The 27,532-nt window shown below is 25.8% G+C and overlaps 1 protein-coding gene across 1 annotated transcript; it reads right to left on the reverse strand.

Annotated features, from left to right (window-relative positions):
• Positions 1-27,156, reverse strand: LOC117180061 (dihydroxyacetone phosphate acyltransferase). The gene is made up of 6 exons (XM_033372374.1): positions 26,452-27,156; positions 19,547-19,957; positions 15,480-15,996; positions 10,109-10,398; positions 4,222-4,475; positions 1-407 (listed from the first exon to the last, which is right to left on the reverse strand). Exons 1-6 carry the CDS (start codon positions 26,741-26,743, stop codon positions 72-74), a joined length of 2,100 nt encoding a protein of 699 aa, XP_033228265.1. The 5' UTR covers positions 26,744-27,156; the 3' UTR covers positions 1-71.
• Positions 27,157-27,532: the final 376 nt, after the last annotated feature.

A 27,532-nucleotide genomic window follows, 5' to 3' on the forward strand; every position in this document is an offset into this window, starting at 1 on the left:
TTTTGTTAATTATATTAATATCATTTATTAAATACATATCTAACATATAGACGTGTTGAACACCGGTATGATTATAATTTGGCTTGAATATCATTTTGAGTAGATGATAATAAAGTCGGTGCGATATCAAAATACGATCTCGCATCTTCCTGTTGCAACATACCATCTAAAATAGAAACATAGGTAGATAATCGAACTTTATCAGCTTGATAGACCGGCGTTTTTTCTGGTCGGTTTAAATCGCCGATTTCCAATAAACTGGAGAGCGTTGATGTGTAAAGATCAATTGACAGGGAATATGGATGTTTAAAAAATGTATCTGCTTTGTAGAGTATTTCCTCAGTCACTTTTTGGGATTCTTTTATAATATTTTTGTCAGTACATTCGCCCAACACAGACTCGTCCCACTAAAACAAAATATTTTCATAATTAAGACCAACTTATAATTTTTAAAAAGATTAATCAGAACAGAAGTATTGTAGATTGGCTTTAAATGCGATTCAACGCAATTTATTTGAAAACATTATAGATTTCAAAAGATTTGACAGATTTTAAGCTCATGAACGCTTTAAGAAATTTTAAATGATTGAAAAGATTTTAAGGCAGTTAAGTGAAATTGACCCGAATTAATTACGGGATATGATAATATTTCAAAGATTTTAACGGATTTTAAGGAATTTAATAATGAAGGATTTAATAGAATTTCAAAGGTTCCAAGGGACTTCAGAGAATATTAAAGATTTTTAAAAGAGAATTTCAAGTGTATCTTTAAAAAGTTTCAATAGATATCAATTTTTTTAACATTTATTAATATTTTTATAAGTTCAAAGAATTTTATATTTCGTAGGCTTTCAATGATTGCACGGATTTTCATATATTTCAAGAACTCCATGAGGTTTTAATGAATTTCCTCAAATTTTAGAAGATTTGGAAGGATTTTGCTGGATGCATAAAATTCAGGACACATCGGATTTATAAGATTTTAGGATATTTTAAATGATTCCAAGTAATTTTAAAGGGTTTCCAAGAGTTCCAAATATTTGAAAGAATTTTCTAGAAATTTTAACTGATTTGATAAAATATCAGCTATTTTCGGATACTTTAAAGCTATTTTCAAACAAAATTCAAGGTCTTTTCTAGATTTTCCAGGTCAAGAAATCCAAATTTGTCAGATCTCCTTTTTTACATCAAATAATGAAATAAACGTTTTTCATACATGTAAAAAATGAACCATTTCATTTTTTATTGGCAAAAAATGTCTAAAAAAGGCCGAATCGCAAGTAAACAAATTCTTAATTTTTGGCGAACATGAGTCGTCTTCGTAAAATCTTTAGGAATATTTTTAAATCTTTGTAATGTCTTTGTGAAATCTTATGAAATCTTTTGGTCAAATCTTTGAGAAATCTTTTGGCATTTTTCAAAGCTTTTGTAAAATTTTTAAAATTCTTGAAATCTTTTTGACCTCTTTCTTTAATCTTTATTTGCGATATCTTTTGTGTTTTTTTAAAATCATTGAAGTCTTTTGAAATCTTCTCAAATTTGTTGAAACCTTTTGAAATCATTAAAAATCTTTTAAATGTTTTGAAATCTTTGAAATCTGGTGTACCAGATTCCCTTGTTGGAATCTTTGAAATTCGTATTGTTTTGAAATCTTTATGAATGTTTTAAGAAATCTTTGAAACTTTTGTGAAATCTTTTGACATCTCCTAAAAAATTTTGAAGTTATTTAAAATCGTTGTGCAATGTTCGAAATCTTAGCGAAATATTCGAAATCTTTGTGAATTCGTTGGAGTTGGAATTATTTAAATTATTACAAATCTTAGTGAAATCTTTTGATATCTTCTAAAAAATTTTGAAATTGTTTAAGATCTTTGAAATATTTTGAAATCTTAGAAATGTGTTTTAATATAACCTTTTTAAAATATTTAAACTCTTTTGTAAGTTTTAAAATCTTTATGAAATGTGCGAAATCTTTGTGAAATGTTCCAAATCTTTATGAAATGTTCGAAATCTTAGGGGCATTTTTGTGAAAACTTTTTAATCTAGTGTACACGCCTTTTTTGAATGTTTGAAATCCTTGAAATCTTTGTGAAATATTTTGAAATGTTCATAAAATCTTTCTTGAATCTTTGTTTGGAAAACCTTTTGCATCCTTTGAAATCGTTGAATTATTTGAAATATTTTGAAATGTTCTAAAATATTTTAAAACCTCTTGAAATCGTTTCAAATCTTTTAAACCCTTTAAATCTTTAAAGTTTTAAAATGTTTGTGAAATTGCTGTGAAATCTTTATTTGAAATCTGTTGTACACTCAAAAACCGAGTGGTCAACCCCTTGAAAAATCCGTTGTATGACCATGGATTATTCTAATTCTGAAACTGAATTATATCGAAATTTTGAACTAATAATTTTTATAATTTATAAGTTAAACACCTCAACAAAAGATGCCTTGAAATATCTTTATTTATTCTATAATAAACAAAAGATAAATTATATCTTGACGAATAAAAAAATTTTCAGCAGCAAGATTTTTTCTAAACGAGATGTTTCTTTCAGAATAGGCCATGAGATTTAAATTACTCTTCGCATTTCGATAAAATTACTGTTTTAAAAGAAAAGAAAAGAGAATAATTTAAATTCAACGTTTTCGTGAAAAAATCAAGGAGATTTCCAGGTTTTCAAGGTTTTCAAGATCACTAGACACCCTAATATAATCAGATTTCATGTAATTTTACGGGATTTCAAGGGATTTTATAACATTCTAACGGTTTTCAAAGCATTTATTTCGAAGGATTGCGAGGTTGCAAATATTTGAAAAGATTTAAAAATATTTCAAAGTATTTCTAGAAATTTTAAAGAATTTTCAATATATATTTCCAAGGATTTTAAAGATTTTAGGATACTTCAAAGGATTTAAAATAGTTTAAGATAATTTTAAAAGATTCCAAGGAATCTTCAAGAAATTACCAAATTTGAAGGAGTTTCCAAGGAATTTAATGATTGTAAAGGATAACAACAAAATGCATTAATTTTAAAATAATTCTATTAAATTTGGGAAGATTTGGACGGAATTTACGGTAATGTTTTAGGATATTTAAAAAAATTCAAAGTAGTCTCCAAGAGATTAAACACGTTTTAAGGAGTTTGCAAGAAATGTAATTATTGTAAGGGATACAAACAAAATTCATGAAGTGCTAAATAATTTCATAGATTTTCGGAAGATTTTGAAGGATATTACAATCATGTTTTAGGATATTTTAAAATACTCCAAGGAATCTTCAACAAAATAAATAAATTTCAAGATCTTAACAAGGGTTTTAATTATTGTAACGGATAAAAAAAGCATGTGGTTTTAAATAATTTCCTAGAATTTCGAAATATTTGAAAAGATTTTAGGATAACATTTTAGGATTTTTTTAAGACTCAAAGGAATTACCAAGAAAATAAGTAAATTTTAAGAAGTATGCAAGGATTTTAAAGATTAGATGACTAAAGGTTTTAAATAATTTCTTATAATTTCTGAAGATTTGTAAAGATTTTATGATAAGCTTTTAGGATATTTTAAAAGATTTCAAGGGCTTTTAGAGATTTTCCAAATATTTCAAAAGATTAAAAATAATTTCATTGGATTCGGAGAGATTATGTCAGATTTCCGGAGATTTTACAGGACATCAAATATTTCAACGGATTTCAAGGAATATTATCATATTTCACGTAATTTCGCGTGATTTTATGTTTTAATGTATTTCAAAAATTTAATTAAATGAATTGACGGATTTCAAATCATTGTAAATATTTTTAAATACTTTGAGGTATTTCTAAACATTTTAAAAAATTTTAAATATTTTAATACATTTTCAAAGATTCGAAGGAACTTTACAATAGATTTCAAGAAATTAAACAAATCGTATGCGGTTTTAAAGAATTTTCTAGTATTTCGAAAAGATTTTATGGGACTTGTAGGGTTTTAGAATATTTAAAGAAAATCCAAGAGAGTCTAACCGACTTGATTAGATTTCCAAAGATTTCAATGATATGAACCGATTTCATAATATCCAAAGAGGTATCAAGGAATTTCATATGATTTAATGGTTTCCAGATACAAAGGTTTTTAATTTTTTTACCGTGATTACAACGATTGAGTATCACGTCAGTCCGCGCCAGAATCAGTATTCATTCTTTTAATTTGAATTTTGTTTCTTGTATTAATTTTTTTAATTACCTTTAACAGAATACTGCATGTTACGTATACAGCCGCTAAATAAGGTAAAATAAGATTACACAAGAGGGAATGCAGTCTGGTGTTAGAAGCTATCACAAGTGAATCTCCAAAATCCCGAATGCAATTTTCCTTCAGCATAAAGGAAAGCGCTTCTTCCCATTCCGATTGCAAAGACGATTCACTGATTTCTGCCTGAATTGCTAATTCTGTGCTCAAGACTTTTCGCAGCAGTCGATAGTGCTCTAATACTTTTTCTGAAAATAAATACAAATGATTAAATCATGGAAGCAGGGCCAAATAAATTACCTAGAGAAAGGTAGAAACTTTGAAATTCATATAAGTATATTATCATTGCCAGCCTCGGACCCACGACAATATTGACACTTTTAAAAATTTTTTTCAACGATGCAAATATTTTACTACTATTCGACAAATATCAAACTTATTCACTGATTGGTTAAAATACATATCCGCCATCTCAAAAATCGAAATTTCAAACGTTTTCACAATTTTAAAAATTAAATAAATTTCAAAATTTTCAAGTTAAGAAAAATCTTAAGAGATATTTACAGATTTCAAGATTATTCGTGGAATTTCAAAGTATTTAAAGAGATTTGCAATTTTATAGAAACTGTTAACATTTTAAAATAAATTTCAAAAGTTATTCAAAATTTCAAGATGTGGTACGAAATTTTACAAGATTTACAGGATTTTAACATTTTTAAAGGATTTTGAGCAATATAGTGTATTTTAAAAAATACAGAGGAACCATACGAGATTTCAAAGAATTTTGCAGGCTTATCAAGATGTTTGCTGGACCAGAAAATGACAGTCAATTTTTTTTATCGGGAATTTTGGCAAATTTTTAGTATCTTAGTATTTATCTTAGTATTTATTTACTATTTATTTTTTTTTGTTATCTTAGTATTTTATTTTATTTTTAGTATTTTTACTATTTTTATCTATCCAATCACTTTAAATAGCACAAATTTTATATCAAATTATATAATGGAATTTAAAATAAGTTCGATTTTAACCTCTTCGCAGTCATAAGTTTAATGGTTAACTTTTTCAATTAATAATAGACTTGATGCTTTCACGGTGATTCATTTTGATAATAAGAGATATTTTGGGTTCCAATCGTATGCAAAATTCGTTGTTTTTGTACACGATTGGAACCCGAAATATCTCTTTTTATTAACTTTTACAATTATTAAATAATTCAGTTTCCAAAGTAAAATTCTAAAATATTTTATATTACAAATTCACTCTGGGTCTTCATTTTCAATTTATATAATTGGAAAATGCAGTTGTGAAGACATAAATAATTAAAATTTTTAAACGTTTGAAAATTGAAATTTTTATAAAGAAACGTTTGAAGTTGATCAACTGTAAATATAAATTATTAAATGATTTTTAGAGTTTAATGGAATCTCGAGCTGCAAAAATTGGACAATAGTTCATTTTAGAAGATGATTCTGAGACTGTTCAAAACTAAACAACTTAGTAGTTAAACAAGCGTATATATCAGATTGTAACTTGAAATGAACAGTCAAAACTAAATGAATTTATTTTATTTCAAATATTGTTTCAATCTAAAATCTGTTTAATTCCTTGAATTTGAAATTTCTTAATTAGAAAAAAGGCAAAATTTTTCCTATGTTGCAACATTTGACTTATTCTTTAAAATGAGCAATCATAAATAAATGTTTAAAACTAAATAATTTGAAATTTAATTATTTGAAATAGAAAGTTAAAATTTGAAATTTCTTTGTTCTTCGTTCAAAAATTATGAAAGATTACATATAGATTTCAAGATTATCTATGGAATTTTACTTGTATTATTAATAATTTAAAAAATGTTTCATTTTTTAATATTCATTTACTGTTTTTTAAATCAGGCAATAATGCCTGATTTCAAGGACTTTAGCGATTAAAAAATATGTAATGTTTTTCAAAGAATTTCGCAGGATTTCAAAGGATTCCAACAGATTTATAGAGAATTTTAGGGAATAAATGAAATGTAGTTACTTCTACGGATTTCAGAGATTTGATCGGATTAAAGAGATTCTAACAGATTTCAAAAGAAATTCTAATATTTCAAGGGATTTTAACGGGATTTAAGGGATATCTTTTAGGGCATATTTTAAAAGATTTGAAAGAATTTCATGAGATTATAGTATATAAATTAAGAATGTAAAAATATTGAAAGAGTTGATTCAAACCTTTGGAATATTTACAAATATATCAGGTTTTAAGGAATTCCAAAGGATTTCAATCCACTTCGAGGGACTTTCACTGATTTTAAGGGTTTTAGAAGGATTTTAAGGGATTTCCCAATTTTTTAATTAATTACAAAATATTCTATCAGTTTTTAAGTTATTTAAAAATATTTCCACGGATTTCCAAACATTTCCGGGAACTTTAAGAAATTCCAAAGGATTTCAAGAGATTTCAAGGGATTAAAAAGAATTTTATAGGATTTTCAAAGATTTCAAGATACTTCTATTGAAAGATAAAAATTAATTTAATTAAATTTTAAGGGGTTCCTAGCGATTACAAAGATTTCAAAGAAATTCATGGAATTTATTTCAAAGCATTCTATAGATTTAAACGGTGTTTTTTAAAGCGCACTCTAATCAATAAATTTAATTCAAATTATATTTCAGGGTTTTCAAATGATTTATACTTTTTTAAATGGATTTTTACGATCTCCAAAGATTTCAAAGGATTGTAAGAGATTTCGAAGGATTTTAAAAGATATACAAAATATCAAAATATTTTAAAGAATTTTGTAATATTTCCAAATGATGCAAGAGATTTGTAGTGAACTTTGGAAAATAAATTAAAATTAATGAAATTCCAAGGAATTTCTAGCGATGCCAAAGATTTTAAAGGATTTTAGAGTATCTCATGGTCTTTGGTAAGATTTCAGGGTTTTATTAAATCTTTGAGGATTTCAAACTATTCTAGAGACTTAAACCAGGGTGTCTAGCGATTCTTAGGAACAAAATTCAACGTCTTTGCCAGGTTTTCCAGGTCAAGAAATCAGAATTTTCCAAATCTCCCTTTTTACATAAAATAATTAAATAAACGTTTGTCATACTTGTAAAAAAATGAGCCGTTTCATTTTTATTGGCCAAAAATTACTAAAGAAAGCCGAATCGTAAATAAACAAATTCTTAATTTTTTGCGAACATGAGTCGTCTATGTGAAATGTTTAGGAATATTTTTAAACCTTAGCACTGTCTTTGAAATAATTGAAATCTTTGTCAATCTTTTGAAATCTGTGTGAACTATTACAAACCTTAGTGAAATCTTTATTTGCGAAATCTTTTGTGTTTGTTTAAAATCATTAAAGTCTTTTGAAACCTTCTTAAATGTGTTGAAGCCTTTTGAAATCGCTTAAAATCTTTGAATTGTTTTGAAATTCTTGAAATCTTTTGAAATCCTTATAAATTCTTTAAAGAAGTTGTGAAATCTTCTCTAAGTCTTTTGTATACGTTTGAAATCACTGGAATATTTGAAATCTTTGTTAAATCTTTTGAAATCTTACAAAAAATTCTGATATTGTTTAAAATATTTAAAATGTTTTTAACTCTTTGAAATCTGTTGTACTATATAACCCCTTGTTGAATTCTTTTAAGTCCTTGAAAGCTTTGAAATCTACGAAAACTTTGTGAAATTTTTTTTAATCTTTATAAAATCTTTGAAATATTTATGAAATTTTTCTTCAATCTTTATTCGTGAAATCTTTTCTGTTCGTTTGAAATTATTAAAATCTTTCCAAATCTTCTCAAATTTGTTGAAACCTTTTGAAATCATAATGTTTGAAATTCTTGAAATGTTTTAAAATCCTTAAGAATTCTTAAAAATATTTGAGAGATCTTTCGGCAATCTTTTGTAATCGTTTGAAATCTTGTCGATCATTTTTAAATCGTTGAAATCTTTGAAATGGTTTGAAATCTTAGAAATGTGGTCAATATACCCTCTTTAAAATCTTTAAATTCTTTTGTATGTTGTAAAATCTTTGTGAAATGTTCTAGATCTTTATGAAATGTTCCAAATCTTTGGATAATTTTTATGAATACTTTTTAATCTAGTGAACACGCCTTTTTGAATGTTTCAAATCCTTGAAATCTTTGTGAAATATTTTGAAATGTTTATAAAATCTTTCTTGAATCTTTGTTTGAAAAATCTTTTGTATTCGTGGAAGTCATTGAATTATTTGAAATATTTTGAAATCTTCTAAAATGTTTTAAAACCTCTTGAAATCGTTTCAAATTTTTCAAATCTTTCAAATCTGGTGTATTTTACCCTTTTTCAAATCTTTGAAATCCTTTAAATCTTTAAAGTTTTAAAATATTTGTGGAATTGCTGTGAAATCTTTTTGACATCTGGCGTGCGGCCTTTTTTAAATCGTTAACATCAGTGAAATCTTTATGAAATGTTAAAGATATTTAAAATATTTTGAAATCTTTAGAAATATTTTGTAACCTTTTGAAATCTGTTGCACACTCAAAAACCGAGTGACGAACCTCTCGAAAAATCTATTTGTATGGCCATGGCTTATTCTAATTCTGAAACTGAATTAACATCGACATATTAAACTAATAATTTTTATAATTTTTAAGTTGAACACCTCAACAAAAAGTGCCTTGAAATATCTTTAATTATTCTGTAATAAACAAAAGATAAATTATATCTTGACGAATTACAAAATTTTCAGCAGCAAGATTTTTTCTAAACGAGATGTTTCTTTCAGAATAGGCCAAGAGATTTAAATTATTCTTCGCATTTCGATAAAATAACTGTTTTAAAAGAAAAAAAAAGAATAATTAAAATTGAAGGTTTTCCTGAAAAAACCAAGAAGATTTCCAGGTTTTCAAGGTTTAAAAAAAATTCAAGGAGACTTCCAAGTTTTCAAGGGTTTCAAGGTCATTAGACACCCTGTAAATGGTTTTTACTCAAGAGCACTCTAATAAATAAGTTTAAATTTAATTATATTGAGGAGTTTCAAATGATTTATACTTTTTAAAATAGATTTTTACGATCTCCAAAGATTTCAAGGTATTTTAAGAGATTTCGAAGGATTTTAAGAGTATTAGGATTTTTATATATGTAAACGGATTTCTAGTAAACTATGAAAAATAAATTAAATTAAATTTCTAGCAATTCCAAAGATTTTAACGGACTTTAAGTTTATTCAAGGAATTTTACCAGATTTAAAGGATTTTGTGAAATCTCCAAGAATTTGAAGAAATATAAAAGATTTTTAGGGATCTTAATGTTTTTTCTGGAGAACTTAAATGAACATGTTTAATTCGATTTATATTCATGGGATTACAAATTATTTATACTTTACGGAATAATTTATATTTTATTTCAAAGGATTTTTAAGGATTTCTACAATTTAAGGAGAGAAGATTAAAATTTATAGGACCTGTAAGTACTTTTAAGATTTTGGGGGATTTGAACACTTTTAACGGATTACAAAAGATTTTAACAGATTTCAAAGACTTTTCATATGGATTTCAATTAAATTTTAAGAGATTTTAAAGATATAAATGGAATTCACAGATTATGGCTGTGTAAAGTGTATTTTTGCGGACTCGCTTTTTTTGTGTAGTTCCAACGCTGATTATTTCTTATACCATTGTTTTCCATACAGTAATTTTCTATAATAAATTTTCTATAATCCATGAAGTATTTTGCAATCCCATGTAATCTTGCAATCTATTGTCTACCGAAATTACGAGAAATCGAGTCCAAGGCCTGCCATTTTAATTTTTTTTTGAATATTTGCCTTCGGCGCTATTTGCTTTTTTTAGGGAGAGGATGTGGTGCACAAAATAATGAATTCGTAAATGTGAAATCTCAATTGTACCTTTGGGTATTGCACCATTTCCGTTTGGTTTGACACATACTGCTAAAATGGCAGGTTTCGCTAAAAATGCCAAAGTCGGGTTCATATAAATGGCAATGCTTATGGCTGGTACCGACATCCGTATTGTCTCGTCATTCAAAACGTGTCCTTTCACGTTCACTATTTTGTCTGTCTTTATAATCCTGTGTCTCTCTTTCAATCGTAAATTACTCGACGAATCAATCTCGAGCAGATCTTTATGCACGTGGAGTGATTCGAAAATTTCTTCCCTTTCTGTTCTCGCGGGGCTTCTAGAAAAAATGAAGGTGATTATTTCAATCCAGAGTAGGCTAGTAACTTGTTGCGAGTAATTAAGTTACTAAAAAGTTGTGTTATTTGTAAATTTCAGTGTAACTTCATTAATATTTTAAAAATGAACTTGTAACGCAACTTAGTTACTATTTATGCAGTAGATTCGAGTTTTAATTTTAGTTGCTTTTTTTGTATAACTCATACAAAAGTGGTTTATGCATCAATTATGAGAAGAAAAATAATCTCTATTGTTTGAGCATTCAGCTAGTTTTGTAAAAATTCGTATTTTTTTGGTAATCCAAATGTTTCTTTATTTTTATTGAGTATTTTTTTGTTGAAATATTAACTATTACATTTGTCGGTGAAAATTCATCTTTTTAGGTCGAAAATTTATGTACTTTCTTGAAAATTTGCCTTTTTTAGGAGAAACTTTTTTTTTGTTAAATCCTAGTGTTTTTTTATATTTTTAATTAAAGCCTTTGTTTCTTGAAATATCAACTATTAAATTTTTTGTTGAGAATTCACCTATTTTGGTAAAAATATAACTACTTTAGTAGAAAGTTCAACCATTTGGTTGAAAAATAACTTTTTCGTTGAAAATTAATATTTTCGGTTTGAAAATAAAACTGTTTTGTAGAAAATTCGTCTTTTTGGTTAAAAAATGTAAAAAATCAGTGAATTTTTTTTCTTTCTTTGTTTAAAATTCGGCTTTTTCTTTTCAAAATTGATGAAATGTTGGCAAAAAAAAAATCTGATTCATTTCTTGTTAAAAATTCAACTATTTCGGTTGAATTTAAGTTGAAAATTAACAACAATTTTTGTTGAAAATTCAACTCTCTTGTTGAAAACTATTGTTTTTTTATTTGAAAAACATCTTTTATGATAATAAAAATTCTGTATAAAGTTCAGCTATTTTGTTAAAAATTTATCTTTTCCGTTTCAAAAAAGTTGAAAGTTGTAGTATTCACTTTTTTATGGAAATTTAGCTCTTTTGTTAGAAGTTCGTCTTCTTGCTCTGAAAAGGATGGAAAATTCAACTATTTGGTCAAAAATTAACTTTGTTGTTTAAAATGATTATTTTCGACATGAAAATTAAATCATTTGGTTCGAAAATTGATGTGTTTTGTTAAAAATTAAACTATTTTTTTAGAAAGTTAAACTATTTGGTTGAAAAGTAACTTTTTTGTTGAAAATTCATACTTTCAGTTCGAAAATAGATGTATTTTATAGTAAATTCGTCATTTTGGTTTCATAATTCACTACTTTAACGGATTTGTTTTCTTTTTTCGTTAAAAATTCGGCTTTCTCTATGTTAAAAATTCCACTAATTTGGTAGAAAATAAATCCGATTAGAGTTCGATTTCAAATTAGAATATTCTATGGTTGAAACAATATCAACAGTTATATTTTTCGTTGTAAAATTATCTATTTTGGTTGAAATTTCATGTATTTTGTTTAAAGTTGAACTATTTGATTGAAAAGTGACTTTTTTTTGTTGAGAATTCATATTTTCAATCTCATTTCTTTCTCTGGATATTCAGCTGTTTTGATAGAAAATTAATCTGATATGGTTGAGTATTTTTTGGTGGAATTCCTCTGTGTTTGAATAAAAATAAAAATTTTTGTTGTTGAAAATTCATGTATTTTGTTAAAAATTAAACTATTATGGTAGAAAGTTAACTAGCTCGTTGAGAAATAACGAATTTTTTTATTAATTCAACTCTTTTGTTTAAAAGTTTTTATTTTATTTTTTATTTGAAAATTCATCTTTTTGGTAAGAAAAATTCCTTAGAGGGTTTAGCTGTTTAATTCAAATTTGTCTTTTCAAGCTGAAATTTTAACCGTTCGGTTAAAAGTTGAACTACTTTGTTAAAAAATCAGTTTTTCAAGTAAAGATTCATAATTTTAGTTGAAATTTCATTTCGTTTGTTGAAAATTTAACCATTTCGTTTCAAATTATTTTTGTGTGTGTGTGTAGAAAATTGAAATATTTTAGTAGAACTCTTCTACTGAAATTTCGTCCTTTTGCTTCGAAAATGGCTGAAAATTCGAATACTTTGTTGAAAATTAACTTCTCTGTTGAAAATGTATGTATTTTGTTAACAATTCAACTGTTTTGGCAGAAAAACCCACTACTTGGTTAAAAAGTAAATTTTTTGTTGAAAATGCATCCTTTTGGCTTTAACATTCACCTCTTTTGTTCAAAAGTATTCTTTTTGGTTTGAAAAGTCACTGCTTCTGGTAAAAAATTCATATTTTTTGGCATAAAATACAACTGCTTTGTTGCAAAAAGTGACTGAATAATCTTTCTTGGTCAGAAATTCAACTCTTCTTTTGAAAATTCATCTTTTTCGTTGAAAATTAAACTAATTTATTAAAAAATTATCTATTTTGTTGAAAATGCAATATTTTTCTTGAAATATTAGGAACTTAAGGCGTTTCAAATGATTTTAACTTGATCTTCAATATGAAAAATTATTTTTAATGGCTGATAGAAAAAAAGTGACATATCTATTACTCAATTTGAATTCTATTCTAAATCAACCTCCTGTCACCGAGACTTGAAAATGGCCCATGTGTTGAAAACGGCCATGCGGCAGCGCTAGTAGTAACTCTATTTTAGTTGTTTCTACTGTTACATGTCCTTGGTCATATAGAGCCGTTACAAACTCTTAAAAAAGATCAAGAAAACGGTTTATTTATATAATTATTGTGAAAATGACACAGTGGATTTTTCTAATAGTGTTTTTCTGTTTTGTTTTGTTTTTTTTTTTTTATCGAATCATTTCCATTAATTATTGCTCCGATATGAAAATTAGGCTATAAAAGTGAACTCAGAGAACAACCGAAGATCCCGAATAAAGGAGTTAGAAGATTTTTAATAATTATAAAAGATCTGAGGAGAAATGGTTAAGGTTTTCTTTTAAAATAATAATGTAAAGTTTTAAAGATTTGAAAATGTGGGTTAAAAGAATATGAAAGACTTTGAGACGATTTTTTAAAAATGTCTCAATATTTACCAATTTTTTAGGTAAACCGAATTTTGTCAGGATATGAAGAAAGTTTAAAAATTCATGATAAATTTTAAAATTATTATTTCTTAAGGAATTTCATGAGAAAATCGACAAAAAGATCACAAAACATTTTGAATTATTTCCTAAAATGTTTAAATAGTGTGAAATAGTTTAAAGAAAAATTTTGGAATTTTGCCATATCACATAATTTTATAAAAAAATTTGAGTAAGTTTAAGAGATATTCAAAAAATTTGAAACGATTCAAAAATAATTAAAACTTGTAAAGTTTTTTTCTAAATTGTGCAAAGCTTCACGAAAATGAAAGAGATTTTTTCAGGTTCCTAGGAAAAATTCAAATAATTTTTTGTTTTGAAAAATTAATTTGAAGAGATTATTTAAAAAGATTTTAGAAGATTTCAAAAATAGTCAAAGAAGAATCTGAAAGATTTTAGGGCAATTTTTGAAATTTTACAGAATAAACAAAAAATGCAGAAAATATTTGAATAATTTTTTTAAATTAGAAGGTCTGATAAGATTAAAAAAAGGGGTTTCCTTATATTTACGAAATATTTAGTAGAATTGAAAATAATTTCGGAAGTTCTCAAAAGAATAAACAAATTTTTTTTAATTTGGAATGATACGAATATTTGAAAACTCGGAAATATTTTCGAAAATTCATCAAATATTTTTTGATTTCGTCCCAACTTCTAAAAGTTCTAAACATTTTTTAAAAAGACTCGAATTTTTCATAATATTTTGTAAAATCCTATACAATAAAAAATTTATTTAAAATCTTCTAGAATCTTTTCTGACATGTCTGAAATATTGAAAAATCTTTTTAATTTTCTTAAGAATTTCATGAAAATTATATTTACATAAATTTAAAAACAAGGTGGTAATACTTATTTCCTTATTCTCATTTCTCAGAATTTAATTTTAACATAGTTTTATTATAGCACTTCGAAAAATATTTTTCGAAATATTTTTGGAACCCGAAATATCTCTTTTTATTAACTTTTACAATTATTAAATTATTATTAAAGCATTATATTCGAAAACGGCAATTTAAACCAAAATTAGTTCTTCATGACCATATAGAAAAGTGTTTCCATATCCGGGACTAATTGCCGAAAATAATTAATAAATTATAAATTAATGATTAACTAAATTGTTTGTCTTATTTAGAATTCTATCAATAGCTCATAAATTAATAATTGATTAACTATGTTCAGCAGTTATAAATTTTGATAATTGAAATATTTGTGGGAATTTAATAATTCGTTTATTTTACAAGTCGGTCTTGAAGTCGGTAAATTTTAGTTTCGGATATTTTTAAATTCGCGATTTTATTTTTTGTCAATTAAAAATCTGGTTATACATATCGAAAATTTTATAATTTGATAATAATATATATTTCAGGCATTTTTTCATTAATTTGTGTATTCGTTATTTACTTTTTAATTCATTTTTATAAGTTCTGAATATCCATGAAATTTTTGTGTTTGTTTGAATTATGTCAATTATGCCACTTTTTCCTATATTAAACAAAATAATACGTAAGTGCAAAAGTCTCATTTACTACCGGACTCTACACTATGAATAAAAAATGATTTTAAAGGGTTTTTCATATTTATTTCGTAATTTTTATGCATTTTTCCTATGGTACTGCATGATTTCGTAGAACAAAGTTACTACTAGCGCCGCCGCACGGCCGTTTTCAACTCTCGTGACATATTTTTTGCATAGGGCAATACAGTGGAAGGACCCCCCTGTTCTCAATATATATTGTTGTTCACTTACCGCATACATTGTGTACTTCTTATTTATTTTAACTAATGTCTATTTCCTTTTTAATTAAGTTTCTATGTATTACCATTTTAGTTATTTTGATTTTTCCAAGATAAAATTAAGGAAGTGAAAAAGTAACGGTTTGGGTAATTTAAATTTAATTTATCTAGCAACTGTAACTAGGTATTAAAAAAAAAGTAACTTGCCAAATACTTTTCAAGTCTTTCATTCAAAAAGCTACACAATTACCAAAAAAAATTCGGAAGCAAATACTTACTCCACATCTTTCGGGAATACTAAGGCTCCAACTGATTTGACTAGAATACTTTTCATCCAGGCGTAATCTTCGAGTAAATTGTCAAAACTGTATGTTTCTCCAGGATGCGAATGAATCCTTTCATTGTACAAAAGAGCGACGATATTAAATGGCATCAGTACTGCGTTTTTCTTGTGACTTTCTATAATAGAATATGCTAATTGTTTGACTTTGTCGGTGGGTAGCTTTGCATTCGGTGATAAGGCACTGGATTTACGAACATGCATGTCTAAGTACTCTCTCGCCGAAATAGGCTCGGCGAAATTAAAGTAAACATGCCCATGGGCGTGAGGTTCTCGAAGAATGGAAAGTGACTTTAAAAGTTTCGTGGTACTTTCAGCTGGTTTAGGCACCCCCAGCAATTCGTAAGCGAATAAAGTTTCTTCGAGGGGCCTGTCGTAACTGATACTGATTGGTATAAATTGAATATCAGGCACGTCACTTCGAAATAGAACTTCCACTATCATTGACAACAAGCCTGAAAAATATATATCATTTAATGGATATATAATTCAAGTTATTATTATTTTTTTTATCTAATCGAGGGGTTGATCACTCTTGAAGTTTAGTGTACAAGCCTCTGTGAAATATTTGAGATTTTGGTCAAATATTCTGAAATAATTTGTAAATCTTTTAAACTCTTTTGTAACTTCTGCAATCTTTGTACAATCTTTTAAATTCTTCTGTAGAACTTTAAAATCTTTGTGAAATCATACGAAATATTTTGAAATCTTTTGTAGATTTTTGAAATTTTTGTTAAATCTAGAGAAATCCTTTATTAAAAATCGTTTAAAAATCAACAAAATTTATGTGAAATTATTTTACTCTTTGCGAAATCTTGTTAATCTTTGTGAAATCTGAAATCTCTGTGAAATATTTCAATTCTTTGTGAAATTATTTAAGTCTGCGTAAGATCTTTGACATCTTTGTTAAAACAAAATCTTTAGAAATCTGTTTGAAATCTTGTTAATCTTTGTAAAATCTTTTGAAATCAGAAATCTTTATGAAATATTTGCAACTATTGTAAAATCCTTTAAATATTGGTCAAATATTTTAGAATCCTTCATAAACATTTTAAAGATTTTTGAAATCTTCGTCCAATCTTTTTTATTCTTTTGAAGATCTTTGATGTTTTGAAATTTTTGTTAAATGTTGAGAAATCTTTGTGAATTTGTTATAAATTTTTTTAAAGCTTTGAAAGTTTTCTGAAATCTTTGCAATCGTTTGAAATCTTTGCAATTGTTATAAAATATTTTGAAATAATTTGAAAATCTTTTAAACACTTTATTCAAGCTTTTAAAACCTTTACAATCTTCCTGAAATCTTTTGAATTCATTTAAAGCCTTTTGAAATGTTTTGCAGATCTTTACAATCTTTAGAATTCCTTGAAACTTTCGTGAAATATAGGAAGTCTTTTGAAAATCTTATTAAAACGTTGGCAGCTTTGTGCAATCGATTGAAACCTTTGGAACTTTTTAAAAATCTTTTGGAAATTTACGAAACCTTTGCGAAATTATTTTTATTTTTGTTTAATCTTTGAAATCTGATGTTTTTGTGAAATTATTTAAATTTTCATAAAATATTTTTAAATTCTTTGTAAATCTTTGAAATCTTCGTGAAATTTGTGAAATCTTTTAAAAGCCTTTGTAAAACTTTGCAAATCTTTTGAAATGTTTTATATCTTCGTAAAAAAATTGAAATGTTTTCAAATTTTTATTAAATCTTTGGAAGTTTTGTGAAATCTTTATAAAATCTTTTAAATCTTGGACAAATCTTTTGGCATATAAAATCTTTGTGAAATATTTTTTGTTGTTTTGAAATTTTTTTAAATCTTCGTAAAATATTTTAAAATCATTTGTAAATCTTTGTCGTATTTTATGGAATCTTTTGTAGATCTTTGAAATCTTTTAACATATTTTAAGCTTTTTGATAAATCTTGAGAAATCTTTGCAATCATCTTGTAATTTTTTTATCTTTTGTACATATTTTATAGCTTTGTGAAATCTTTCAAATCGTTTTAGATCTTTGCAATTTTTTTGAAATCTTTGAAGTCTTAGAGAAAACGTTTTAATCTTTGTGAATTTTTTTAAATCTTCATAAAGTATTTTAAAATCCTTTGTAAATCTTTGAAATATTTTGAAACCTTCGAGATTCTGGTGAAATTCTTCTAAAATATTTGGAATCTGTGTGAAATATTTGTAAAATCTTTTAATAATAGAGAAATCTTTGAAATATTTGCCAAACTTTTTGAAATAGTTGATATTTTTAAAAATCTTTTTAAAGCCTTTAAAGCTTTGTAGAATCTTTGCTATCTTTTGAAATCTTTAAAATATTTGTAAAATTTTTTAATCTTTTGAAATCTTTGTGAAATAATTGAAATATTTTGAACTTTACTAGTCTTTGAAATTTTTCTGAAAACTTTATAAAGTCTTTTAAATCTTTGTGCAAACTTTGCGAAATCCTCTTAATCTTTGTAAAATGTTTTGGAATCTGAAGTCTTTTTTATTATTTTCAAATCATTTAAATCTTCGTAAAATATTTTGAAATCATTTATATATCTTTTGAAATCTTTTTGAAATCTTTTTGAAATCTTATGGAATCTTTTGTAGATCTTTAAAATCTTTTAACATATTTTAAATTTTTTGTCAAATCTTGAAACATTTTTGAAATCATCTTGAAATTTATCTTTTGTAAATATTTTATAGCTTTGTGACATCTTTCAAATCGTTTTAGATCTTTGCAATTTTTTTAAAATCTTTGAAGTCTTAGAGAAAACGTTTTAATCTTTGTGAATTTTTTAAAATCTTTGTCAATTATTTTAAAATATTTTGGAAATCTTTGAAATCTTTTGAAAAACTTTTTTTAATCTGTTGCAGATCTTTGGAATCTTCTTAAGTCTTTCAAATTTTTTTAAACATATTTAAAAATATTTATTGTATTTTTAAAAATATTTTTGAAGCCTTGAAAGCTTTGTAGAATTTTTGCTATCTTTTGAAATCTTTAAAATATTCGTAAAATTTGTAAAATCTTTTGAAATATGTGAAATCTTCGTCAAATAATTAAAATATTTAAAAATTTTTTCTAATCTTTACATTTTTGTGAAATCTTTATAAAATCTTTAAAATCTTTGTGGAAAACTTTGCGAAATTATCTTAATCTTTGTAAAATCTTTTGGAATCTGAAATCTTTGTGAAATCTTTTTTATTGTTTTTAAATCATTTAAATCTTCGTAAAATATTTTGCAATCATTTGTAAATCTTTCGAATCTTTTGACATGTTCGAAATCCTTGTGAAATAATTTGATATTTTTGGAATCTGTGTGAAATCGTTGTGAAACCTTTTTAAAAATTCTGAAATATTTGCCAAATTGGTTGAATTCTGTTAAAAATCTTTAAAATCTTCTTAAATCTTTGAAATTTTTTGTAGAGCTTTGAAATCTTTTTCAATCTATTTTCAAATCTTTGTGAATATTTTACATCTTTTTAAAACCTTGAAAGCTTTATAGAATCTTTAAAATGATTTGAAATAATTTAAATCTTATAAATCCTCGTAAAATAGTTTGAATTCCTTTGAAATCCTTGTGCAATCTTTCAAAATCGTTTAAAATCATTGTGAAATCTTTTATAATCATTAGATGTCTTTGGAATCTGTGTGAATTTTTTGTCATATCTTTTTAATAATTGTGAATATTTATGGAACTTTTTGTAATCTTTGAAATCTTTGTAGAATTTTTAAAACTCTTTTGTAGACCTTTGAAAGTCTTATGAAATATCTTTAAATCATTTTAAATCTGCTTTAAACCATTGCGAAACCTCTAAAATCTTTCAGAGATCTCTGAAACTTTTCTAAAATCTTTGTCAAATATTTGTTAAGTCTTTATTTTTTTAAATTCATTGAAATCTTGAAAATATTTTTAAAATCTTTTGAATGTTTATGAAATTTTTGAAATCTCTTAAATCTGGTGTACACTTAAGTCGAATTTCAATCCCTCGAATCGTATTTAACCTAGAGAATATAATATAGATTACCATATTTAGGAGCAAGACTTTTCTGACTTCTGCTCCGGGTCCCTTCGATAAAAAATTCGATTGCCCGATCGCTATGAGCCACAATCGAAGCGACATAGGCTCGAAATATTTCTTTATAAAGTTTATCAGTAGAAAAACTGCGTCTCATATAAAATGCTCCGGTTTTTCGCAAAAGCTCTCCGACAACTTGCATCCGGTAAAAATCCATTCCACTCGCAATATTTGGCAGAGCCATGTCATAAGAGAAAAGTATGTATGACAGTAGCACAAAATCAAGGTAACTTCTGTGCGATGGAGCGTAAACATATTGAACTTGAGCAGTGCTCATCTGATTTCTTATAGTCAGTAAAAATTGCTTGTTCAGGCGAACACTTATCAAGATTCTTTTCATAAATTTGGTAATTAACAATCCTGAAATGAATAATCATTATATAGAATCTTATAATAAGGACTCTTATATTAATTCAATTAAATTGTTTGACAGTATATTAAAGAGGACTTTCAGCGTAGCCGTTTTAATTGGGAAAAAATTACCCGGTTTTTTACAAGTTTAAAAACATTTTTCACTCATTGAAATTCAAAAATTCGAACTCATTGAACTAAAAACGTTTTCATTTGAAGTAATAAAAAATAAAATGAAAATTAAAACTTTAAACATGGAATTATTTTTTATTTTAAACTTTTAAAATTGAAGCTTAACAATTGTTTAATTAAAACGCTCAATAATTTACACGTATAAAATGGAAACTTTTAAAACTTTCAAAATTAACTATTTTAAATTAAATGCCATTAAACTGCAAAATAAAATTTTTTCTTCACTTTTATAAATTGGTCAATTCAAAGATTTTTGGTTCAAAAATATAAATCCACGTTATCATTTTCAATGCTGTAACATAATTCACATTATTCAAAATGTTTAAAATAAAAATGGTCACTCTTCCAATTCAATACAATATTAAAAATTAAAAGTTCACAAATTTCATATAAATGAATATTTCATGAAAATGTTAAAAAGACAAAATTGGCCTTCTCTAAACCAGGAAAACAATAACCCAAACTGCCTTCCTTCTAAGTCAATAAACATGTTCAAAATAAAATATATGCCACTTGCTATTTAAAAAAATGTCCTCCCTTTCAACTAGACAAAAATCTTCTTGTTTTTAATGTCCCGCTTCCAAATCAGAAAAAAATCATAACATAATGGCCTCCCTTCCAAATCGCTAAAAATCTTAAAAAGAAAAGAAGTACCTCCTTTAATTCAGAAAAATTTGAAAATCGATATTTTATCCCTACCAACTAAATTAAAATGTTAAAAATAAAAAATTGCCCTCTTCTAAATTAAGAAAAGATACTGAAAATAAAAAGCTCTCACATTCAGCTTGATAAAAATTCTGAAAAGAAAAATGGCCTCTTAACATTCAGAGAAAAAATAACTTAAACTTTGCAGCTTCCAACTTATTAAACATCTTAAAAATAACAAAATATTCCTCTTAGAATTAAAAAAAAATCAAAATTTCCCCTCTTCCGACCCAATAAAACTACCACAATAAAATTCTTCCTTTGGACTAAATTAAAATGTGAACAACAAAAAATAGCCTCTTCCAATTCAGAAGAAAAATGAATAACCAACATTTCATCTCTTTCAAATAAATAAAAATTATAAAAATAAAAAAGGACCTCTCCCAACTCAGAAAAAATTAAAAAGGACTGCTCACTTAAAACTATTCAGTTACAAATTTAATTTGTCAAGAATTCATCTTCTTTGGTAGAAAATTAGTTTTCTTCTTTGAAATTTAAACTATTTGGTTAAAATTTTTTGTGTTTCGTTGAGAATTCGTCTTTTTTGGTGCAAAATACAAATTCCTGATAAAAAATTCAAGTACATAATTGGTTCAAAGTTGAACTATTTTCTGAAAAATTAATTTTATTAGCTTCAGATCTATTTTTGACAGAAAATTCGTTTTTTTGTTGAAAAGAAATTGTTTGAACTGGAAATTTAATAATTCCATTATTAGTTGAAAATGGATTGTTTGTAGTTAAAAATTCATCTATTTAGTTGAAAATGAAATTTTTGTTCCAAAATCAACTATTTCAACCACGGGTCCTAATGGAGTTAGTTTTTCCCTATCAAGCATACATTTTTCTTAAGCATGAAACAAATTTACTGAGAAAGTAAAAAAATATTTGTGTAATCTTATAGTGCCAAAAAGAACTTAGTTATATTGGGAAAACTGCAAAAACTAAGGTGTTAAGTTTATTTACTAACGTGCTCGTAAGGGTTAAACAACTTTTTTCACGGTTTAATTATTTATTAACAAAATATTGAGAAAATTATATTTGGATAGCACATGGTAAAACAAACCAAACTGAAAATTTTCAAAAAACAATAAATGGCTTTTCCAGGCGCTTACTCCACAGGAAAAAAATTTTTTGATCGAAATAAAACTTTGTTCAAACATAAATTTGAAAAATGAAATTTTTTAATAACTTTTCTATATTTTTGGGTTTGATAGGTCCTGCGATAATTGCCTACAAGTATATTGTACAAATAATTTGAAAATAAATACAAATTTTTTTCCATGAGCTTTCCAAATATAATTTTATAAAAACTTTTTGTTAATAAATAATGAAATTGTTTAAAAAAATGGTTTATACAAAAACTGACTAGGTTTAAAAGAGCAGGCTGAAGTTTTTACCCGATAAATTGTGTTTTGGGGATGTTTCTTGAGCATTTTTTACCGAATATGAAAAAAAATCGTTGGATCCCCTTTTTAAATAACTCGATATTTTTTGCTTTTAACCCATTTTTATGATTTTTTCGAAAGGAACAAATAATAAGTTAAGTTTTCTTTGCTAAAAACCTTTCATTTTGCGTCCAAAAAAAGTTTCTACGAGATTAATATTGATTGACTTTTCACTCCGTTTCAGATTTTGAAACATTTGTGAAAGACATCTGTTTTGCTGTGTAAAGTAAATAGTCGAAGGTGTACGTTTTAAACCATCATTTAGAGAAAATTTAAAAACTATTTATTGTTACTTTTATATATTTCTAATGCAATAATACTGACATGGACAGGAAGATAAAGCATAATTTTACAATATGACCTACTTATAACATTTGAAGGAAAAATTGAAATTATTCGATTATTCAATTTGTAAAAAGAATTCTACTAAAGAATCCTTCTAAAAGAATATCCGTACAACTCTTATTTAGGATATTATGAGGACAAGAAATTTTGCAAAAAATATTTACGTCAGAACATTCTTTTTTCTTCATATTTTTTCGGAAATTTACGATTTTTTTTTGCATTTTAGAACTTTTTCATAAAATGCACCAGAAACCTGGAATTTCAAGAAAACTGATGTGAGACAATTATCAAAATAATTATATTATATATAATTATATTATATTTATCACTATCAGTGCATACATAAGTGTTATTGGCTCTTGGAATATAGGGTAAGATAAGGTATCTCGAACAACAAGAGAGGTCACAAGATATCTGCACTTGTAAATAAATAAAAGCGACAAAAACAGGCTTTGGAATGATTTTCGAGATCAAAAATTGTGTAATAAATGTCACAACATTTAAAAAATAGTGCCGAGATAGTGTTCATACTTTTTTCAAATATTAAAAAATAATTGCTATGATTATTTAAAATTTTATTCTTCAGTCTGTAAATGATAAAAATTCCTATTTATTTATCGCAGGCATCACACTTTTTTCCCCTCTTCTCATTTTTCCATTTAAATTCCAACAGAATTATTCAACTGATCTCTTTCTGTAGAAATTTCACCTTTTCTTGGTTCAACTTCAACTGTCTGGTTAAAAATTAGTCGTTTACGGTTCCAAATTAAAGTTTTTGTTGAAAATATAACTGCTCCGTAAAAAATGTATAGCTTCGGCACAAAATAAATAAAATTTAGTAGAAAATTTAACTATTTGCTTAAAAATGTATGTATTTTGTTGAAAATTCGTCTATGCTGGTTAAATATAACTGTTTTTTAAATTAAAATATGTTCTTTTTAAATATAAACTATTAAATTTTTCGTTGAAAATTCAATTCCTTGTTTAAAAGTTGGTGGAATTTCCTAAACGTTCATATTTTAGATGAAGATACATAATTTTAGATGAAAATTATTTTTTTTTTTAAGTAGTTTTTGAACTGCAAAAAACTATTTTATTGAAGAATTCAATTGACTGGTTTTAAATTACCTTTTTTATGTTAATTCATATTCAGTTGTTTTACAGAAAATTTGACAATTTGGTATAAAATTTAAATACTATTTGGTATAAAATAAACTGTTTTATAGAAAATTCGTCTTTTTGTTTTATCCATTTTTTATTAAAAATTCATCTATTTAGTTTGTTAGAAACGAGAAGGATATAAACTAAATATTAATCAAATAAAATGTAGACTAACATCACATACATTGTTTAAACTATTTAGTTGAAAATATATGTAATTGGTTCACAATTTGTCTTTTTGACTAGAAAAGGACTCTTCTTGGTTGGAAATTCATTTATTAGGTTCAAAATGTATGTATTGTTTAAAATTTGTTATAAGAAAATCAATTTTTTGGTTAAAAATCAAGTATTTGTTGAAAATTCATCATTGTTGGTTAAATTCAACTGCTTTTTATTTTTAATTCAACTATTTTTTGCTGAAATATGCACTATTATATTTTTGGTTGAAAATATGTCTTTTAGGTTTTTTTTTTTGGTTTAAAAGTAATTTTTTAAATTAAAAATTTAACTGTTTTGTTGAAAAATCAACTGACTGGTTGTAAATTACCCTTTTGTTCAAAATTGATATTTTTGGAATGAAATTTAAAAAATTTGGTTTAAAATTGAACTTTTTCTTATAAAATTAAATTGTTGTGTACAAAATTATTTTGTCTATTTTATTGCAAATTCTCACAGATGAATGTTTAAATCCTCTATTATTAGATCAAAATTGATCTTTTTCAATTTAAATATTCGACTATTAATTGAAAAAAGGTGAAAAAGAATAAAATATAAACTATAAAATATTAACATAAAATGTAAACTAATATCACATACATTGTTTAAATTATTCAGCTGAAAATTGTTGTATTTCTATCAAAATTCGCCTTTTTTGTTAGTAAATTAATCTACTTGTTTGAAAATTCAATTATTTGCTTGGAATTGGATGCATTCGGTTAAAAATGTATGTATTTTGTTGAAAATCCATCTTTTTTGATAAAATCTATTTTTGTTTGAAAATGTATTTCCTTAGATTTAAAATTCAACTCCTTAGTTGAAAGTTGAACACTTTACTTAAAAGTTCATTTTTTTCTGTTGGAGGTTTATAATTTTTGTTCAAAATTCGTAGTATTTTCATCTAAAAAGTATTTTTTGTTAATTGAAAATTTAACAATGTTGTTGAAAATTCAATTATGTGATAACAAATTTAACAATTTTGTGGAAAATTCCTTTTTTGATTGAAAAATAATTGTTTTCAACGAACATTTAACTCCTTCATTTTTGGTTCAATATTTATCACTTCTGCTTTAAAAATTGAAAAATTTTGTTGAAAATTCCTCTTTTTTTTTGTTAAACTCTATTGTTTTTTTTTAAATGTATTTCAATCTATTTTTTTTAAATATCAATTATTACATTGCTATTTGAAAGTTTTAATTTTTAGGTTGAAAATTAGATTCCTCGTTTGAAGATTGAATAACTTTCTTAAAAGTTCTTTTTTTTTGGGTTGGCAGCTGATAATTTTAGTTGAAAACTTGTTTCTTTTTTCTTTTTTTTTTTTTTTTTTGCTAAAAAGTAATCTTTTTTAATTGAAAATTTAACTACTTTGTGGAAAATTCAACCGATTGGCTGTACATTAAATTTTTTGTTGAAAACTCATATCTTTGGGTTAAAAATTCAACAATTTGGTATACAATTCAAAGATTTGGTGCAAAATTAAACTGTTTTCGTAGATAATTGGTTTTTTAATTAAAAAATAATTCTGATAAATGAAAGTTAAACTCCTCTCTTTTTATAAGAAAATTGAAATTTTTTAATTTTAAAATTCGACTATTAAGTTAAAAAATTCTACAAACTAAAAATATATAAACTAAAAATTAAGGAAATAAAATGAAAATTAACATCACATGCATTGTTTAAGCTATTTAGTTGAAAATTTGTCTAATTTGTTCAAATTTGAATTTTTTGTTTGCAAATTAATTTTTTTGGTTGAAAATTCAACTACATATTTGCTTAAAAATGTATGCATTTCGTTAAAATTGTAAGTATTTTGTCGAAAAGTCGTCTTTGTTGGCTAAATTCAACTGTTTTTTTATTTTTATTTAAAGTCATTTTTTTCTGTTAAAGCGTCAACTATTTCTTAAAAGTTAATTTTTGTATTATTCGCGGTTTAAAAATTTAACTATTTAGTTTGAATAATTTAGAAACGAAACAAATAGCTATAAAATAATCAAATAAAATTTAGGCTAACATCACATCCATTGTTCAAAATATTTAGTAGAAAATTGCTGCGATTTATTGAAGATTCATCTTTTTTGGGAGAAAATTAAACTTCCCATTGAAAATCCAACTAATTAGCTGATTTAAGCATTTTTATTCTGGTAGAAAATTCATCTTTTTGAGTTAAGAATCTAACTACTTTGTTGAAGATTCAACTGCTTTGTTTCAAACTTATGTTTTTGGATTGAAAATTCCAAATTGTTGATAAACTTTTTGTTACAACCTGAAAAACTTTTCTTGGTTGAAAATTCATTTTTTTAATTTGAAAATAGTGTCTTTAGTATCATTTTTTTTCGAAATAGGAGAAAAATAGTGTAATCGCTTTTAAAAAGTTTGAAATAGTGTCAATAGTGTGGGGAGTCCGAGGCCTGGGCAAAAGGAAATAAGAATTTCATATACCTAGCCAACGAACTGTCGGAAGATGAGCTTTGCTGGCCATTTCCTCGAGCATGGCTCGAGCTTCGGCAACAATAACAGACTTGTCGACCTGGCGAGCAGCAGCCAAGCTCTCGATGACCATGATGACTCGCGGATTAGCGAGGGTGGCTCGAATAGCCTGACTCCTGGAGTACTTCAACTCTGGTGGTAATTTATGAGGTGGTAATGGATTCGTGGCTCGCGAAACCCATAAAATATCACAATCCTGTCGCCTCTCGGCCAGTAAATCGTGAAACTCCATTCTTACTGACATCTTTGCTTCCAAACACTTTCTAGTTTTCACCGATTAGATTCGTTTTACCACATTTCACTCATCCCCCTCCCAGTCGTAAGGTGAGCACACCAAAGTAAATTCCAAAGATCAATGTCATTTCCTATGTAAATTTTTACATGCAGCTTTCCAATCTTGTGTGGGTTTTTGTTTGACTTTAATATGGTATAGGTTATGTTTGAAAATATATGTCTTAAATGTCACTTGAAGATCTTGAAGGTTATGTGTAGCACACGACGTGTAAAAAACGGTAAAAAAGTCGGGAAAAAAATAGGTGAATCGAAAGATAATGTATAATTTGTGGATAATACTTCTGGTTTTTGATATACTTTGTCGATGTCATGAATAAACTCAAGATAAACGAGCGATAAAACATTGCATAAGAGTGATGTACGTTTACTTTGTGATGCGACGCTGGCCCAATCACAATGTCACAAATTGCCGCAAAGAATTTAAAAAGTATACTTTTTACACAAAATAAAAATAAAAATATCTACAAAAGCTTCCCTCGAAAAATTATATTAAATATAATTCTATTTTTATAATTATAATTATATTGAATACTTTTAATTAACTGAAGAAGAGAGAGAAAAAGAAAAGAAACAATCAACCCAGTGGGCACCGGGACGGTCTAATAAGACGTCCTTAGAATGTACCTCTGTCATATGATTTGACGTCTTTAAGACATCCTTTGGATCTTTTCGTGTCTTTAAAAGGTCCTCAGGACGTCCTTAAGACGTCCGCCGAAAGGCGTATATAGGAAAAGTTTAG

The sequence above is a fragment of the Belonocnema kinseyi genome, chromosome 9 (genome assembly GCF_010883055.1).
Source record: "Belonocnema kinseyi isolate 2016_QV_RU_SX_M_011 chromosome 9, B_treatae_v1, whole genome shotgun sequence".
NCBI classification, from domain to species: Eukaryota; Metazoa; Arthropoda; class Insecta; order Hymenoptera; family Cynipidae; genus Belonocnema; species Belonocnema kinseyi.